This window comes from Molossus molossus, unplaced genomic scaffold, assembly GCF_014108415.1.
Source record: "Molossus molossus isolate mMolMol1 unplaced genomic scaffold, mMolMol1.p scaffold_m16_p_1, whole genome shotgun sequence".
Taxonomy (NCBI): domain Eukaryota; kingdom Metazoa; phylum Chordata; class Mammalia; order Chiroptera; family Molossidae; genus Molossus; species Molossus molossus.
The window spans coordinates 233,174,438-233,194,025 of NW_023425344.1; the positions used below are offsets into that span (position 1 = coordinate 233,174,438).

The following is a 19,588-nucleotide window of genomic DNA, read 5'->3' on the forward strand; positions in this document are numbered from 1 at the left end:
AAAGTGAGTGAGTGAGAGAGAGAGAGAGAGAGAGAGAGAGAGAGGGAGAGGGAGAGAGAGAGGGAGGGAGAAACATCGATGAGAAAGAACATCGACTGGCCGCCTCCTGCATGCCCCCATTGGGGATTGGGCCCACAACCTGGGCATGTGTCCTGATCGAAATGGTGACCTCTTGGGAACCACTGAGCCACATCAACTGCACACAAATTGGTTTTTAAATAAAATTTAATTTGACCAAAACAAAGAAACCACTTACTCACTAGGTGGATTTTTTAAAATAAATAAATAAATGTAATCAGTATTTTTAATACTTTTCATTAAAGCAGCGAATGATATTTCTCTGCAAAATATCTCTACCAGGTTTGCAAATACGTGTCCTTTTTTCATAGGAAATTTTATACTGGCAAACATTTAAAACAGGAATACCCCTTCTTCTCCCTGATGCTTCTAGATCACACTTTAGTCTTTGCTCTAATAATTCTTTTTATGTCTACACCACTTACTTAGGCTTTTCTTCATTCCTATTATCTACTGACCACCAGGACACCATCTTTCCTCAATATTGATATCATGTTTACAACCATTTTCTTCCTTTTCCTCGCATGTAGTAATAACTTTCACATTGCTGACCCTTCTAATACTATAGTCTGTGGTACTAGTCTTCATAATAATATTAGTATTTTTAACCTCTGTTTACTTTATCTCTAATTCTACTTTAGTTATCTTCAGGACACCAGGCAACTCTTTTATCCAATACCACCAATAATCTTCAAGCTATCGTATCAACAGCCTCTTGTCATCTGATTTATTACAATAACCTTCTGATGTCCATGTCTTCATTCTCCCCTTTCTTCCAATCATATTATAAACACTGCTGCCAGAAGCACAATTCTAACCAATCACTTCTATTTGACTATTTCTATTTCTAAATGACCTGGTAGTAATTTTGTTATCATAAAATGTTCTGGATAATTTGGTTCCAAGAGGTTCTCTTGAGACTTCTTGACAATAAAAGTTTATTGGTATCTCCTGTTTTAATTTAAATACTCTTCTCTTCTACGTGAATATAATAAGAAATTACCTTTGCTATAATGTTCCCGATATAGGGTATTAAGAATGCTCACCCAGAAGTCATAATCTACAAAAGTTAATGTTCTCATAACTCAATCAATGACCTCACAAAGTTTATTCTATAATTTCACTGGTATATAAGTGGCTTGACTTAACCTTTTCTTTAGAAAATGACAAGATCCATTGTCATGACATTTTGCCTATAGATCTGTTAGCAATAAGCATGGTTATTAATAATATTCATTCCTATTAAAGCAACACATTTAAGATTTTCATCATTTGTGAAGGAAATTCTCGCAGGGCACAAACTTTTTATGATCATGACTACTGCTCCAGTGCCTGGCACTTTTAGGAACTTAATAAATATTAATTTACTGAATGAGTAGTGCTTACAAACAAAACCCAATTGCTTCCATTAGAGTTTTCAGTATTTGGTAAAGACTTATACTGAAATTAAACTATAAATGCATATAATTTGTGGATTTATTATAAATTTAATTATTCTACACAGAAAACAAATTTTATTCCAAATTAAATGTTTCAATAAATAACAAAAATCTCAACAATGCCAATAACTTTAACAAAAATACTTGGAAAGTAGCATCTTCTTTAAGAATTAAGAAAACAAGGAGTCAAGAGCTAATTCTCACAGAACCTAGTTTAAAAATTCCTTAATGATACCAAAATACAGCAAAGCTAAATCCCTTTTTAAATAATTTTCAGTAAAAATCTGTTATAGTCTTATTACCTTAGTTCTCTCTTTAGTAATAAAAAAAGTTGCAGAGAGTCAATTAAAACTGTTAGTTTTGAGGTAATGGAGGCTAAAGAAAATATAGAATTGATTATCCCACTGAGCTATTATTGATGTTAAAGAACCACTCAAAAGTAGTTCTGTTTATTTTGTTAACAAGTTGGGACTTAAGAACTCGCCTCACAATTTCATTCATAACTCATTTTTAAAATGTAAAGCTACACAAATTCTATTAAAATAATCTACTAAACTGTAACAATATTTTCATTTACACTGTTTATACTGAATATAAAAGGCATTGAGCAGCTGCCCAAGTATTTGAACAGGCATTAAGGATGGTTTAGGGAAGAAATTAAAACAGAAAGAAAATGTCAAAAATCTGATGATAAAATCTTTACCTTATCATATTGGCATACAACAACATTTTCTGTATCAAAGAGTTCCTGTCCTTCCTCATCACTCACATCATCTTCACTATTGAGGGGCTCCTACAAAAAAAAAGAGAGTTTATTTTTTTCATACTTCATGCATTATTTGAAAAGGGCCCTTCTAATTCAATGAACTTGATTTTCTTTGAGAACCAAGGGCCTAACAGATGCATATATGTGTACCAGAAATATATTTGAATTGTCTGCATTAACTCAGCCAGTGTAACTGAAATTCCAACGAGAAATTAAATACAACAATTATAATAGTTAAGCTGTAAGTCTGAAATGATGTTCAGTTTTATTTCCTTTATTCTTTCAGAACAGTACAGGAAGATTATTATCTGCAATAACAGTTTAAGATGTCTAGATGTGAATCTTTTTTTTCTTAGGTTCGAAAATGTGAGGATTTAATGAGATAATGGCCCTATGTACCACCAGATGCTGCAGTGTTAAAGATAAAACAATGGTGAAATTGCAGGGGGAAAGTGCTATAAAACAGGCTAGCAGTCTGGCTGGTCTTAACATTAGGGACTAGGATTCTGAATACATAATAGCATATCTACCATTGTGATGGTGGAGGCTTACAGTGTAATTAATTAAGTCATTAGATTTAAAGTGTGTGTTGGGTTAGGTGAGGGTGGGGGGTTAGTATCAACCAAAAAGAATTAGAGACCAAGATCATAAAATGACCAACTACATTTAACTTGACCTCAGTTGTGGCAGAAGATAAAAGATATAACTCAGATTTCTAATTAATGGATAAAGAAAACAAGACAAAATAAAAGTGGAAAGGAAAATAAGATGATATTAAGTGTAAGCCTGTACCTACTCACACATATGACACATGGGTATGTATATATATTCTTTAATTAAAAACAGACCATTACCAATGTAAATGTAAAAAGAAAACTACTGAGGTAAAATTCACATAATATAAAATTCACCATTTAAACCATTTTAATGTGTATGATTCATTTGTGCAAGCACCACCACTATCCAATCCCAGACAATTTCATCACCTTTATTGTTAAGCAGACACTTCCCATTCCTACCTCTCCCCACCCCTGGCAACCATTAATCTGCTTTCTGTCTATAGATTTACCTATTCTAGATATTTCATATAATGAAATCAGACAATGTACACATACAATATGTGGTCTGGCTTCGTTAACGTAGCATAATGTTTAAGGTTCTTCCATATTGTAGCATATATCAGTACTTTGTTCCTTTTCATGGCAAAATAATATTCCATTATACGGATATACCAAGTTTTGTTTTTTCCATCCATTGAACGACAGGCATTTGGGTTGCCATCTTTGGATTCTGTGAGCAGTGCTGTTATAAACATTCATGTGCAAGCTTTTGTTTGAACATCTGTTTCAATTCTGTTACCTATATACTTAGGAAGTGAAATTACTAGGTCACATGGTAATTCTATGCTTAACTTTTTGAGGAACCATCAAACCATTTTCCATAGCAGCTACATCATTTTATATTCCCACCAGCAATACACAAGAGTTCCAACCAGCAATACACAAGAGTTTCAATTTCTCCACATGCTCACCAACATTGTGTGTGTGTGTGTGTGTGTGTGTGTGTGTGATAGCCATCCTAGTAGGTGTGAAGTGTTCTCTCTTTGCAGTTTTGATCTGCGTTTCTCTAAATAAATAATGACGTTGAGCATCTTTTCATATGCTTGTTGGCTATTTGTTTTTCTTCTTTAAATACATGTCTATTAAGCCTTTTGTCCATTTTTTAATAGGGCTGTTTGTTGAATTTTAAGAGTTCTCAATATATTCGAGATATTAATCCCTTATCAGATACATGATTTGCAAATATTTTCTCCTATTTTTTAGGCTGTCTTTTCACATTTTTATACTGTCCTTTGATGCAAAAAAATTTTTAATCTATTAAAATTGTTTGCTTTGACTGCTTGTGCTTTTGGTGTCATATCTAAGAAACTGTTGCTAAATCCAATGTAGTGAAGCTTTTGCCTTATGTTTTCTTCTAAGAGTTTTAAAGATTTAGATTATTACATTTAGGTTGGGGGGGTGCAGATACAGATATATTTAATAAATTGCCTGAGTAAGCAGAAAGGTGAATGAAGTATAATCAGGCAATCAATCCACTACTGCAAGTTTCAAATAATCTGGAAAGCTGAACACAAGTCAACAGCAGTGACACAGTGCTGAGAAGAGGTTGCGAGTCCCATCTGCCAGGAGTGGGTGGAGATCCCACTCCCGCATAATGTACTCTCTCCCAACTTGTAGCTTTTGACAAGCTAGGTATCTTGTGATCATCTTAGATACAATTAGTCTCCACATTAGAAATACAGAGCCACCAGCAGCTTGGCTTCAGATGGTCCCATCAGAAAACAAGTCTTTCCCCATAGGTAGCTGCTACATTTAGGTCTTTGATACATATTTAGTTTTAAAGTCTGTATATGGTGTGAGGTAGGGGTCCAACTTCATTCTTCTGCATATGTATATTCAGTTGTCCAAGCACCATTTGTTGAAAAGGCTATTCTTTCCCTACTGCATAACCTGGCCCGCGTAAAAATTTTGTAACATGAAAGCATTCATAGCAGTATTCCATATAAAAAAAGATACATCAAAAGCTTAATTATATAAAAAGTTTAAAAGTGAAATAATGAAAGAAATATACCAGGCAAATTCTAACTGAAATAAAGCTGGTATGGCCCCATATGACATAAAATAGACTTTTTGCTTCTCCCACCCCCAACACACACACACACACAAAATTACTGGAGATAAAGCAGGATACTAAGTAATAATAAATGGTTCAACTCACTGGGAAAGTAAATTTTAAGCTTATGTGCACCCATTTTTAGGCTCAAGATATAAAAAAGCAAATAGGACAGAAAAACAAGAAATAAATCCACCATCATAGTAGGAGGTTTGAACATATCTCTCACTTAGTAATCAATGATGGAGCAAGCACAGAAATAATATCAATAAGGATATAGAATACCCCCCAAATACTGACAATCTAAAACAGACATATATAGAAGACAAAACAATGGCAGAAAACACATTCTTTTCAAATACATTGGAAGCACACACAAATAAAATAATGAAGTCAGAACAGAAATGAACAGAATAGAAAAAAACACACTAGAGAGAATAAACAAACCTAAAAGTTGACTCTTTGAAAACATTAATACAATCAACATACCTCTGGCATATTGAAAAAGAAAAAAGGGGCAAGAAAGCACAGATATTATTAGGAATGAGAAAAGGAAATGACTACAAATGAATTCTGACATCAAAAAGAAAGTATCATCATTAACTTTATGTTAATCAATTAAAAATTTAGAGAAATATAAACTCAGAAAAATACTTGCATACCTTGTTTTATCAAGCTTCACTTTATTATGCTTTCTACAGATGTTTTGTTTTCTACAAATCAAAGGAAAGACCCTCCACCAGCAAAAAACATTAGGATTCCCTTTATTGTGATACTCACTTTATTGCAGTGGTCTGGAACCAAACCCGAAATATCTCTAAGTTATGCCTGTATCACTTACCCAAACTGTCTCAAAACAAAAACAAAACCAGAACACTTGAATAAAGATTACTACTAGAACCGGATAGTTTTAGCAGCATATTTTAACAAATATTCACAGAAGAATTAAATGTATGTCTGTGTGTATCTCTTTTTAAGAGTCCAAGGTAGAGCCCTGGCCAGTTTGGCTCAGCAGTTAGAGCGTCAGCCTGTGGTCCAGAGAGACTTGGGTTTGGTTCCCGCTAAGGGCATGTACCTCAGTTGCAGTTTGCCCCGGCCCTGGTTGGGTCGTGTGGGTGGCAGCTACTTGATGTGTCCCTTTCATGTCAATGTTTCTCTCTCCCTCCCGCCCTGTCTGAACAAAAAATGTCCTCGGGTGAGGATTAAAAAAAAAAAGAGTCCAAGGTAGAGAGAGGACTCCCCAAAATTCATTATATAAGGCTACCATAAACCTGAAAACCTGGTAAAAAGTGTATGAGAACAGAAAATCACAGATTGTATCATTCATGACTACACTTGCAAAAGTCCTCAACAAAGGAAATTCAACAATTCATAAATAATATGTAATGATCAAGTTATGTTATCCCAGGAATACAAAATAGAAAAATAATGAATATAATTCATCATAAATAACAGATTATGAATAAGAAATCATATGACTACCTAATAGTTGCAGAAAGTGTTTAATATTCAACCATTGTTTATAGTTTAGAAAACAAAGCAAAGCTCTTAATTAAAACAGAAGGAAACTTCCTTAACTTGATAAAGGATATCCATAAAAACCTATAGTAAACATTATACTTAAGAGTAAACCAAAGAAAGAATCCTTTTAAGACGAAAATAAGGGTACCTGCAATTACCAATTCTAAAAAATACTATTCTGGTGGGCTTAGCCAACAAGGCAAGAAAAATGTCATTTTTCATACTTGATTTGACTGTCTACAAATAACACAAGAAAGAATAAAAAAAGTTAAACCTTATTGGTAATCAAACAATGCAAATTAAAACCAAAATGAGCCCTAGCCAGTGTGGTTCAGGGGTTAGAGTATTGGCCCGTGCAGGTTCCACCCCCAGTTCTGTCAGAGAGGCAACCAGTTGATGTGTCTCTCACATCAATGTTTCTCTCTCTCTCTCCCTCCCACTCTCTGTAAAAAAAAAAAAAATATTGTTGGGTGAGGATTAATCAAAAAGAAATAAAAGAGAAGAGAAGAAAAAAGAAAGACACCATTTTCTACCTACCATACTGGCAAAATAAGAAGTCTGACAATAGCAAGTATGATGAAGACATGTAGACATATGCACCATTATATAAAGAATGGCAGGAGTGTTATTAGTATAACAGTTGGAATTTTATTGTAAAGTTGAAGATGTGCATGCCTTAGTATCCAGCAATTCAGGGTTTAGGTATAACACTTAGATAACTCTTGCACAGTCATCCCTCGCCACTCCGTGCTTTGACTTTTTAAAAAGTTGATCAAGACAGTGAAAATGATACAGTGCATGCTCGATTGTCTAAGTCAATTATACACCCCTGTATTATACACCCTGGGCCATTAGGTGCATTGCGGTTCTGGAATGCACCTAATGGCCCAACAGAACCCTACAAAAGCTTCCTCAAGCATATGAAAAGACAGCACCAGCAACTGCCTATCACGATGTTCTTCAGCCATACACCCAGACACCCACTGCCTACTCCTAGTAATCCTTCAGTGGACAAGACGATGACACACCTGCTGAAGATATTGCACCACCTGAAGACTCTCCTACTGAGGCCGTGCCTTCAGAGGAGCAGTAACCTTGCTCTTCTTTGCTGTGCAGTACATCTCTTCATCTTCATGGCTTCATCACCAAACAAGTTGCACTATTTTCATAGGTTAGTGGTTGTAAGATCTGTGTGTGTGTGTGTAATTAAATGTACAATAATAATAATAATATATTTGTAACATCTAGTATGTCTTATTTTCTCTTATTTTATCTAATATATTGGGTAATACGAGTGTAATGGTGACTAAAGGGTGTTATTTCATGTCTATAGGGCTCTAATAATGTTAAAAAACGTATTTAGAAGGTTGAAAACAGGTTTTCTATGCTCTATGAAAATATTCGATTTATAAATAAAGAATCCTACTTCGTGGAAATTCATTTATCGCAGTAGAGTCCGGAACTGATTAATCGCAATAAATTAGGGCCGATTGCACATGTGTCCCGAGATAACACATACTAGAATATTTTAAAACTATAACAGTAAACAAGTAAACACAACCCTAATGCCCATTACATCAGAAGAATGGATAAACAAATTGTGGAGATTTCATAAGAGCAAATAATTATAGCATATGAAACAACTTAAATGAACTGGGGAGGGGGGCAACATTTTCAGAAGAATATATTCTTATTCCATTTATGTTATAAATGTGTATGCAAAACTAAACAATATGCTATTTAAGAATGTAAGTGCATATGGTAAAATATAAGAAAAGTTAATTATATCAACACAAAATCATGAGCACGATTACTCTGATGAAAGGAGGAAGAAGACTGGGGAGAGGCACCCAGGGGACTTTGATTAATAAGATTTTTTAACTGGATGTGACACAGGTGCTTATATTTTAAAATATTTTTAATTCATTTGTATCTATTCAATAAAAAAGTAGTTATTTAAAAAAATATTACTTAGATAACTGAAGAATTTTGTATTGAGATAAGCAAGATTATATCTGAGGCTGCAGAAGACAGTTAACAATTAAAATTGTGGTAAGACAAATATCTTGAACACAAGTAACTAAGCTGGAACACTGAGGAAAACAAAGATTTATGTGCTTCTAATGTATAACTAAAGATAAATAAGAAAGGACATTCAACTGAGGATAGACACTAAGAGTAGATTAGGTTACCGAAGGAAATGTTATGTAATATGGACCAAAGGTTCTGAAAAATATGTCACATTTAGCTTTTTTCTCAAGTTTCCTCTCTTCCCAAATGTTGCCATCCCTTTAATTATTGAAGCAAAAGATTAATCACATCCATCTGTTCTACCAATGTCTTATGTTTAAACCTAATCATGAATGTATAAACCAAAGAATTAGAATTACTTGCACTGTCGCCATCACCTTATCAGATACAACTTAATTTGGTATACATTCCTTTGTATTAACAGCTATATGAACAATGCAACCAGAATAATCTAGAATATTTATTAAGTTAGAACAACCTAACTCTATATTTAAAACCCTATGTTATACAGTACCCTAACCACCTCTGAGAAAATAGGATAGAATTCAAGTTTGGCACCAAGTTAAAGAAAAAAATGATTCAGTACATTCTCATTTCAAGTCTTTTACTAAAAACTTACCTCTTCTACCTGCCCATCTTCAGCTCCATCTTTCTCTTTGTCTTCTTCCTCATCATCATCATAGTCTTCCTCTTCATCTTCATCTTCTTCGGATGATGTATCCCCAGTTCCATCCACTTGTAACACCAACGGAGCCTGTTGTTGAGCAGGCTGGGCCTGCGGCTGCTGTTGGCCAGTTGCAGTGATCTGTGCTTGTGCTGGTGTAGGTGCCGCCACAGTTGTAGGTATAACTTGAGTCTTATTTCCTGTAAATAAGATTTGCTGAGGCTGGATAATGACACCTGTCTGTGGCGAAATCCCTCCAGGAAGAGGGGCCAGTACCTAAGGCAAAAGAAAACCAAATATTAGGAACTGGTTAAAAGGATCAAATACCTCAGTTTCATTACTTGGTATAGAAAAATAGGCCCAAATGCTGAACAAACACCAAAAATGGCCATATCTCATACACAGTTAAAACTACCAAAGCAAGACTTCCGGTCAAGATGGTGGTGTAGGTAAGCGCAGTATCGCGTCCTCCCACAACCACATCCAAGTTACAACTAAACTACAGAACAACCACCATTCACAACCGCCTGAAATCAAGCTAGATGGAAGTCCTACAACTACGGAATTAAAGAAGCTGCATGGAGCGTCGGCCTGTGGTCCAGAGAGACCCGGGTTCGGTTCCCACTGAGGGCACGTACTTCGGTTGCAGTTCGTCCCCGGCCCTGGTTGGTTGTGCGGGTGGCAGCCACTCGATGTGTCCCTTCACGTCGATGTTTCTCTCTCTCTCTCTCTCTTCCTCTCTCTCCCTCCCACTCTATCTGAACAAAAAATGGAAAAATGTCCTCGGGTGAGGATAAAAAAAAAAAAAAAAGCTGCATGGAGACTAGTAGGAAGGGCGGAGGCACGAGGGGCGGCAACAGACGGCGGTGAGACGGGCTGGTCCCACACCCACGTGTGGCGGATAAAAATCAGGAGGATACCTCGGCTGGGAAGGTCCTTCCTGAGGACTGAGGGGTCCCCGTCCCACACCAGATGCCCCACGCAGGGTTCCAGTGCCAGGAAGAGAATCCCCATAACTTCTGGCTGGAAAAACCAGCAGGAACTGAGGCTCAGGGAAGCTGAGGCGGCTGGAGCCCCAGGCAGCTCCTTAAAGGGCCCGCGCACGAACATATTGAACTCATTCCCTCTAAGCTTGGACGGGAGGCAGCTCCAGGGGCGCCAGAGACATACAGGGAAGAACTGAGCTGTTTGGCACTGGAGCGAGGGCTGGAAAGGGGGCTTTCTCCGGGACAAACGTGCAGTCAGAGGCCTTTGTTCCTTTGGGGCGGCAGACAGTCCCCATATCTGGGACTCCAGCAACCTGGCTCACACTGGTAGCCCCGCCCTGCTGACTCCCTGAGACCCCGCCCCACCCAACTTTCAGGTCCACCCAAGCTTTTGCCAGTTGCTTAACCATAGGATTGGCCTGTCTTGGATCCTGCTTCAGGTTTTCCTAAATTCTTTCAAACAATCAGATAGCCCCATACCTCTCATTAAGTAATACACAGAAACAAACACAGGGAGGCAGCCAAAATGAGGAGACAAAGAAAGAGGTCCCAAATGAAAGAATGGAACAAAACCCCAAGAAAAGAACTAAGCGAAATGGAGATAAGCAACCTAACAGATGCTGAGTTCAAAATAACTGCTTATAAAGATGCTCAGTGAACTCAGTGAGGGCCTCAAGAGCATTAAAAAGGACCAGTCAGAAATTTTCGATGCACAGTTAGAAACGAAGGAGGCTTTAACTGAAATAAAGAATAACTTACACAGCTTCAATAATAGAGTGCATAAATCCAAGGAGCAAACCATTGATTTGGAATCCAAGGAAACAAAAAATGCCCAATCAGAACAGCAAAAAGAAAAAGAAATCCAAAAAAATGAGGATAGTGTAAGGAGCCTCTAGGACAACTTCAAGCGTGCCAACATTCGCATCTTGGGGGTGCCAGAAGGAGAAGAGAGAGAACAAGAAATTGAAAACCTGTTTGAAACAATAATGGCAGAAAACTTTCCAAGTCCAGGAAGCACAGAGAGTCCAAACAAGATGAACCCCAAGAGGCCCACACCAAGACACATCATCATCAAAATGCAAAAGGTTCAAGACAAAGAGAGAATCTTAAAAGCAGCAAGAGAAAGGCAGCTAGTTACCTACAAGGGAGTTCCCATAAGGCTGTCAGCTGATTTCTCAAAAGAAACTTTGCAGGCCAGAAGGGAGTGGCAAGAAATATTCAGAGTGATGAAAACCAAGAACCTACAAACAAGATTACTCTATCCTGCAAAGCTGTCATTTAGAATCGATGGCCATATAAAGACTTTCCCAGACAAGAAAAAGTCAAAGGAGTTCATCACCACCAAACCGTTATTATATGAAATGATGAAGGGTCTTTTTGAAGAAAAAGATAAAATATATGAACAAATAAAATGGCGATGAATATATATCTATCGACAATGGAATCTACAAACAAAATGAACAGGCAGAACAGAAACATTCTCATAGTTACAGAGAACATTTTGTTGGTTGCCAGATGGGAGGGGGGTTGGGGGAATGGGTGAAAAAGGTGAAGGGATTAAGAAGTACACATTCATTGCTAGACTGACAAACCTCAAAGGGAAAGGGGTTGGGGGGGTGGGAAGAAATAAACCAAAGAACTTATATGCATAACCAATGGACACAGACAATAGTGTGGGAAAAGGCAGGAGGGGGTCAATGGGGGAAAAATGTGGAACATCTGTAATACATTCTACATTCAACAATAAAGATTTAAAAAAAAAAAAAGCAGACAGAAATGTTTAACTAATGTACTGATCTACTAAATTTCCATTTTACAATTCAAATTTCTAAGGAAAAAAAAAAATTTGTTAAGCACTTGCTATGTATACGCCAGATTCCAGGCCAAGAGTTACACAAGTTAGTAGTATCTTTTCTTGATGTATGGAGAGGTTTAATAACTTTCTAAGTTTTTAGTCACCAAAAGGCAAAATGTAAACCTAGGCTTTCTACTTCTGTTCTTTTTATGATGCTACAATGCCTCTGTATGAAGAACCTTGCACTGAAAATCAGAACTTCTGAGTTTTAGTATTATATAAGGTCACAGGTATAGATATAGCAGACGCAAGCTGTTTCCTAAACTTCTCTTGGCTTTAGTCACCTTGCTATTAGACTAGGATCAATGGCTTTCAACCCTGGTACCTTAAAAAATACTGATATATAGGCTCCACTCCTAATACTCTGACTTAACTGGAGTAAAATTAAATCTTTTCATCTTATTTAAAGCTCTCCAGATGATTCTAATCATGCAACCACAGCTAAGAACCACCAGATGAGATAATTTGTAAAGTTCCAAATTCTGCATTCTAGGATTCTAAAGTAAACCACAACTTAAAAAGTACATATTACTAAATATTAATTATATGTTATAAATTAACATACTTGTAACTATACTTAATGAGTAAAAAAAAAAAGATAATGCATAGTGATAAATAAAAAGTACTGAATGGTAATTACTTGCCGTTAGGTTCAAGGAATGCAAAGAAAAAAAAAGAGATAGTATTTCCCTTAAGAAGTTTACAAGATTAGTGGTGCAACAGACAAAAGAAATAATTCAAAAAGATAGAAGATGTAATAGAAGTATGATATGGTGCTATGAGAACAGTGGACAGATTATTTAAATTCAACTCGGGGATCAAGGCATGGTCAGGGAAACCTTCTTACTAGGTAATACTTCAGTCTCTATTTGTGCTTTGGGAGATTAGCCAGGCTTTTCTGTTTGCTTTGTTTGTTTGCTGGGAGTGGAGGACATTGCTAGAAGGAAGGCCTAAGGGAGCATCCTAAATGGAAGAAGAACATCAAGTGGAACCCAGAAATAACAGCAGGACATTTTGGAAAGCTATAAATAGGATGGATTTAATACTCCTCCTCTGATTTTACCTCTATCGTCGTACAATTATACTGACATTGTGTGTTTATTGTCTGCCACTTTCGCTTTGACTTTCGTGGCTTCACTCTGTCGTGGTTTTTTCAAAAACTATATACTACATTTGAAAAAACCGTGATAGAGTGAAGCCGCAAAAGTCCAAGCAGAAAGTGGCAAGGGAGGACTGTATATAAATAAAGAATCCTACTTCGCGAAAATTCACTTATCGCAGTAGAGTCTGGAACTGAGTAACCGCGATAAAACAAGGGCCGACTGTACCTAACTTCCTCAAGAAAATAGCCACTTTTCTGTCCCCTTTGTCCTCACAGTAATACCAGCACACACGTAGGTGATTTATTAACTTTGATCTAAACAGCAGCTGAAGCAGGTAACAACTGGAAGTATAGCAAAAATTAAACCTGAAGAGATAAAAAAAATAAGATAGCAAAAAAATCTTGTAAACCAGGCTGAAGAGTGTGGACTTTTTCCAACAGGCAATGGAAAGTCATTAAAACACTTGAAGATTGTTTTTAGAAAAATGACTAGTAAGAGGATATACAGTATTTTATGTGTGAAATTATGAAAGCATGAGCTAAGGAAATAACAAGAGTCTGAGAAAACCAGTTTTAAACATATTAAGAAACTGTAACTATGTTAAAACTGCAGTCTGAAAAGAAACTCTGAAGAACTAGTAGTAGTACTTCCTGCTACTTTGGATACTGGAGGTTAAAGGAAAGGGAGTATTCCATACATCCCCTTCCAGAAAATATATTAAGTATCATGAAACTAGATTCATGCCTGTCTTGTTCACTCCTAAATCTCTAGTCCCTTACAGAAATTCTAATATATACCCACAGCAAATGCTTGTTGAATGAATGCTGAATCACTAGCTTAGGAGGCTGGATAGAGAGTAGTGAGCAAGGATATAACATCAATTTAAACTTAAACATACTGAATATAAATTAAGCTTTGAGTTATACCTGAATTTAGAATGACAGGGTGTGTAGTACTGGAGAAGAGTCTAAGAATGTGTGTAGATAAAGCCATAAAAAGAAAGAGAGAGAGAAGGGAACCACTCAGAGAATTCATACAGAAGAAGAAAAAAGAATCCCATGCTGATCATAACTTAAAATTCTTTTACCTGTTGTATAACAGGAGCCTGTACTCCACCAGGTTGCATTTGTGGTATAACCTGTTGCTGTAGAACCACGGACTGCTGAGGTTGAAAGATATACTGAGCACTGTTGGCTGCTCTGACCACTTGAAGAAGCTGGCCTAAAGCAAAAAGTATGTGTTCCAAGTTACCATCTCAAATAAATGAATTCATAATGAATGTCTAACCACCAAAGGCCCTAGAAATGATCAAGTCAAAAAGGGCTATCATCCATATAGTAAACTATAATCCATAACTTCTCTGACTTCCATCCACATTCAATATTTTCCTTATTTATCATTCTTACAAAGCTGTTTTCCAACTAAGTTTTAACAACAGATTATGAGAGTTGATTAAAAGCTTACATTATCTTTGTTAACATGTTAGGAATCATGAGAGAGCATATATCAGACCAGACATTTCAGGGGCTATTCATTTCTAAAGTTTTAAAGAAATAAAAGTATAATAGTTCATTAATATTTTGAACCAAAACACCGTAGTACTTAGCTTCAAAACTGTTTAAAAACAATAAAAGTTTGCTGAATCAATTATCATTGCTACATAACATTAATTATATTACTGGCTTATACATATAGAACTGAATCCCTCGTATATGTTTGTTTTAAATGACCCAGAATCTTGAATTAATTAAAAAGTGAACAATTATATTTTATTAACATATGAAGCAAGATAAGCCCCTGGTTTGCTCTTCACAAATTTAGAAATTAACAAAATAACAAAAAATTATGTAATTATGATTATAGCGAATATACTCACAATCCATGTAAATTCTTCAAATATTAATATGCCAAAAATCACAGTAAATTTTGTCAGTCTACACAGAAATATTATATAAAATAGAAAGCAATAAACTTGCTCTTAAGATACTGTAAGAATTAAGTGACTAGTCTGATATCACAAATCAATTCTAATGACTCAAGTTTTAACTTATTTGGCAGGATAAAATGTGTTTATCAAAAAACTAAATACATACGCACTTCTATACAATCATACTTCATTCAATAATAGAATTCTCATTCATGGATCAAAAGCTCAAGTATAATTCTCATCTTCCCTACTGCATCCTCAGCAGTAATTACAGTTTATATGCTCTAGCCCTTGAATAAACTTGTTTTAATAACCTGAGCCAAATGGTAAAAGAAATAAGATTTTCAGTCTTTCAATGAAGATAAAACAAAGACTACATGGTACAATTTTCTCATATATATACACACTATTTCTAATTACCTGAATTTGTTAGTATCTGTTGAACAGGAGTCACACCTGCAGGGAGTGCCAAGGTAGCCGCCGTAGCAGCAGCACTCTGAAAAAACAAAGGAAAAAAAAAATCAAAGCCACCTATGCATAACAGGACCTCAGTTTAACTCTGGCGTATTTTAGCAGTATTTGAAGTTTATTGTTTAGTATTTATTAAAATGAAAAGTTCTAACAATAAGACTAAATTCCATTTTATAAAGTGGCATGATAAAGACCACCTAGCCTAAATGTTCTACCTAATTATTTCAAGTAATTAAGTAGAATAATTGTTTTGTTTCTACCTGGAGAATGTGCTCTAAAAAACAAAAACAAAAACCCTCACCAACACTAATAATGTTGTATATATAAAATATGCATTCCATTATTTCCTTCCCTACTCTGATTTCTTACTCCCAAAATCTTATTACAAATTAATTTACTTGAGGCAAAGGTGTAAATATCTTTATTTTAGAAATTTTAGTATTTAACTTATACTAGAATCAACAGGTCTCTATAAAAAACCTTGTATCGGAAGACTGCACTTTGAATATAGCTGGCAAGCCTGGCTGGTGTGGCTCAGTGGTTGAGTGTCAACCCGTGCACCAAGAGGTCGCTGGCTCGATTCCCAGTCAGGGCACATGCCCAGGTTGTGGGCCAAATCCCCAGTGGGGAGCATGCAGGAGGCAGCCAATTGATGTTCCCTTTCATCGATGTTTCTCTCTCTCTCTTCCTCTCTAAAAAAAATCAATAAAGAAAAAAAAAATAAACATAAAAAAATACATATATAGCTGGCAATTCTAAGATGCCATAAGGTGACAACACTGGCATCATATCTAGGTAAAACACATTAATAGTTTTTATTAAAACAAAAATCTTTCTAAAAAACTCACAAACTTGAATTTCTACATTTTAAAATAGAGTAAGTTTCTTACATTTCAGTTATAAAAATATACAGGGACCCTGGCCAGGTAGCAGAGTTGGCTAAAATGTTGCGGGTGTGATTCCCAGTCAGGGCACATATCTAGGCTTCTGTGCACTAGCCCTGTGTTTGATCCCTGGTCGGCACACATATGGGAGGCAACAGATTGATGTTTCTCTTTCATATCGATCTTTCTCCCTCTCTCCCTTCCTCTCTCTCTAAAAACCAATAAAACCATATCCTCAAGTGAGGATTAAAAATAAAAGTATACGCCCTGGCTGGTTTGGCTCAGCGGTTAGAGCGTCGGCCTGCGGTCCGGAGAGACCCGGGTTCGGTTCCCGCTAAGGGCACGTACCTTGGTTGCAGTTTGTCCCCAGCCCTGGTTGGGTCGTGTGGGTGGCAGCCACTCGATGTGTCGCTTTCACGTCGATGTTTCTCTCTCTCTCTCTCTCTCACTCTCACTCTATCTGAACAAAATATCGAAAAATGTCCTCGGGTGAGGATTAAAAAAAATAAATAAATAAATAGTAATAAGTATAGCCCTAGCCGGTTTGGCTCAATAGTTAGAGCATCAGCCTGTGGACCAATGAATCACGAACCTCGGCTGTGGTTCGCCCCCAGGCCCTGGTAGGAGTTGTGCGGGAGGCAACCAGTCAATGTGTCCCTCTCACGTCTATGTTGCTCTTTCTTTCTCTCCCTCCCTCCCACTCTATCTGAAGATAAATAGAAAAAAAAATGTCCTTGGGTGAGGATTGGAAAAAATAATAAATATGAGATCATACTCTGAATTTCTTTAAATTCAGGATAAATTTACTGTTTATCCTGGAGACTTCTCGCCTTCCTCCAAAAGAATCACACCACAGACTTAGTGTTTTTTAATTCTGTGCTCAAAGTATTTTCATGTATCTCACTATAACTATATATAGGTGATGGTTCCCCTCCTCCCCTCAATGTTTTTTAAGGCATCAAGCCTTCATATACTCAATCTAATCTGTACATTTTTTTAGAAACACCCCTACTTAAATAAGCTTCAAGAAATAAATATAACTGTGCCTAGGAGATGCCAACACAGAGGTAAACAAAACTTGGAAAATTATACTCAAGTAGATTAATGATACACTACTATCTAGTCTAGGCTCTAGGTACAGCTTTCCAAGAAAATATGTTTGTTGTTGTCACTTGACAGGCCTAAGTAATTTTGACTTCTTGAGTATGAAATTCTCACTAGTGCCCAGAATCCAACTATAGCCCTCCAGGCTCTCTTTATGAAATGCAGGATATTCAACTACCCAATTTCAAATAAATCTAGCCTGTATAGGCAAATGAAAGGTAATGTATATTTTAGGAATTTATTAACAACCACTTATTATTGAGAAATATTATCTAGAAACAGTAATTGCCTATAATTCATATTTTATAAGATTAACATATCTCCCTTCACAAGCAAACTAACACAGTAGTTTCCATATAGCAAATGACAGTCGCCTTGTGCACACAACCTCTATACATTCAAGTTACTATTAATACCTGTTGAGTGACGTACCATACAGAAACCATGTTTTACTAATGTTTACTGGAAATGTCTCCTTGTATTTTATGAAACAGCCCTACCATAAATAATGCATTAAAGCAATCATTTAATTAAAAAAACTTGCAAAACTGGTTGAATATAAAGTACTGTTTTCCTCCCTGAAATAGCCTTCTACCTAATATCACTATCTCATATACTTATAAAATTACATGATTTTTATTCATTTCCAAAGCATACAGAGCTATTTAAAAAATCAAAACTGTTTTAATGGATATCTTTAAATCAGAAATAGTAACGCAAATAAAAACTCAAGAAACCTTTTATTGGTAAACAGCTTAAACTGATGTTTCAGAACATGCAAAATATATACAACAAACACTGAAACCATCAAGTAAAATGCTGAAATACACATAAATGCTAATACATTTTGATTCAAATTTCTGGTCTATAAATATGCATGCCCTTTAGAATCAAGGGGATATATAACAAATCAGTAAGATAGGCCATTAATTTTACCTAGGTCTCTTTAAACACATTCTCTCCCACAATACTTAAAATTCTTCAAAATTAGATGGGCCCATTGCAAGTGATTTTACCAAACTTGTTTGAAATTACACAAGTTATTCTCTAGAAAACAGTCTCAATATTACCAACTGCAATATGAATCCCACATTGAGAGTTTTAGTTTTAAGGGTGAAGGTTAAAGAGAAATGTGGGCCCTGATCAGTTTGCCTCAGTGGTTAGAGCATCGGCACATGGACCAGAGTCCTGGGTTTGATTCCAGTCAAGGGCACGTACCTTTGGTCCCTGGCTCTGATCGGGGTCGTGTGGGAGGCAACCAACTCATGTGTTCCTCTCACATCAGTGTTTCTCTCTCTGTCTCTACCCCTCCCTCCCATTCTATCTGAAAATAAATGGAAAAATATCCTCAAGTGAGAATTTAAAAAAAGAAATGTGGGGCCTTAGACTTGAAATAAAGTTATTTTTGAATAAAAGTTCTTGTGAGAAATACTAGGGATATTTTGTGATTTTCATATAAAAGAATTGAATCCAGCAACTTGAACTGAAAGCCCAAATAGAGAAGCCCGATTTTTTGAGAATTTTCAAATTTCAATTTCCACTACAATGCAAAATGGTCAATTCTGCCAAGTTATGCATTTGTAAGGCCGGTATACATAAAGAAGTCATTTGTCTAGTAGGTGAGCCCTGCTTCCAATATGGCTTATAAATAACAAATGAGCTTTGAGGTTCACTACTCATCACTTACCAAATAGGAGTGTTTGTTTTTAAATACCGCTTCAAAAAGAAAACAAAACAAAACTGGATCTGAAAAAACAATTTCATTGCTAGCACTATGCTAAGAGATCTTTTTAAAAATGACGATTTCCCCCCTGACCAGTTTGGCTCAATGGTTAGAAAGTCAGCCCTCGGACCAATGAGTTGTGGGTTCGAGTCCAGTCAAGGGCACGTGTCTCGAATGCAGCTCATCCCCCGCCCTGGTCAGAGTCATGCGGGATGCAACCCGTTGATGATGTATATGCCTCTTTCATGTCAATGTGTCTGTCTGTCTGTCTCTCTCTCTCTCCCCCCTCCCCCCACTTTTCCCCTCTCCCTCCGATCCCTCCCTCCCTCCCTCCCTCTCTCCCACTCTATCCAAAGATAAATA

The 19,588-nt window shown here is 36.4% G+C and overlaps 1 protein-coding gene across 4 annotated transcripts in view; it reads right to left on the reverse strand.

Annotated features, from left to right (window-relative positions):
• Nucleotides 1–19,588, reverse strand: part of GTF2A1 (general transcription factor IIA subunit 1) — a 52,597-nt gene that overhangs the window by 9,535 nt on the left and 23,474 nt on the right. For all 4 annotated transcript variants that reach the window (XM_036274573.1, XM_036274566.1, XM_036274582.1 and 1 more), the window contains 4 exons: nt 15,464–15,539; nt 14,204–14,337; nt 9,128–9,448; nt 2,221–2,310 (listed from right to left, as the gene is read on the reverse strand). In XM_036274573.1, coding sequence (XP_036130466.1) covers nt 2,221–2,310; nt 9,128–9,448; nt 14,204–14,337; nt 15,464–15,539 — 621 coding nt within the window. The remainder of the gene's footprint in view (nt 1–2,220; nt 2,311–9,127; nt 9,449–14,203; nt 14,338–15,463; nt 15,540–19,588) is intronic.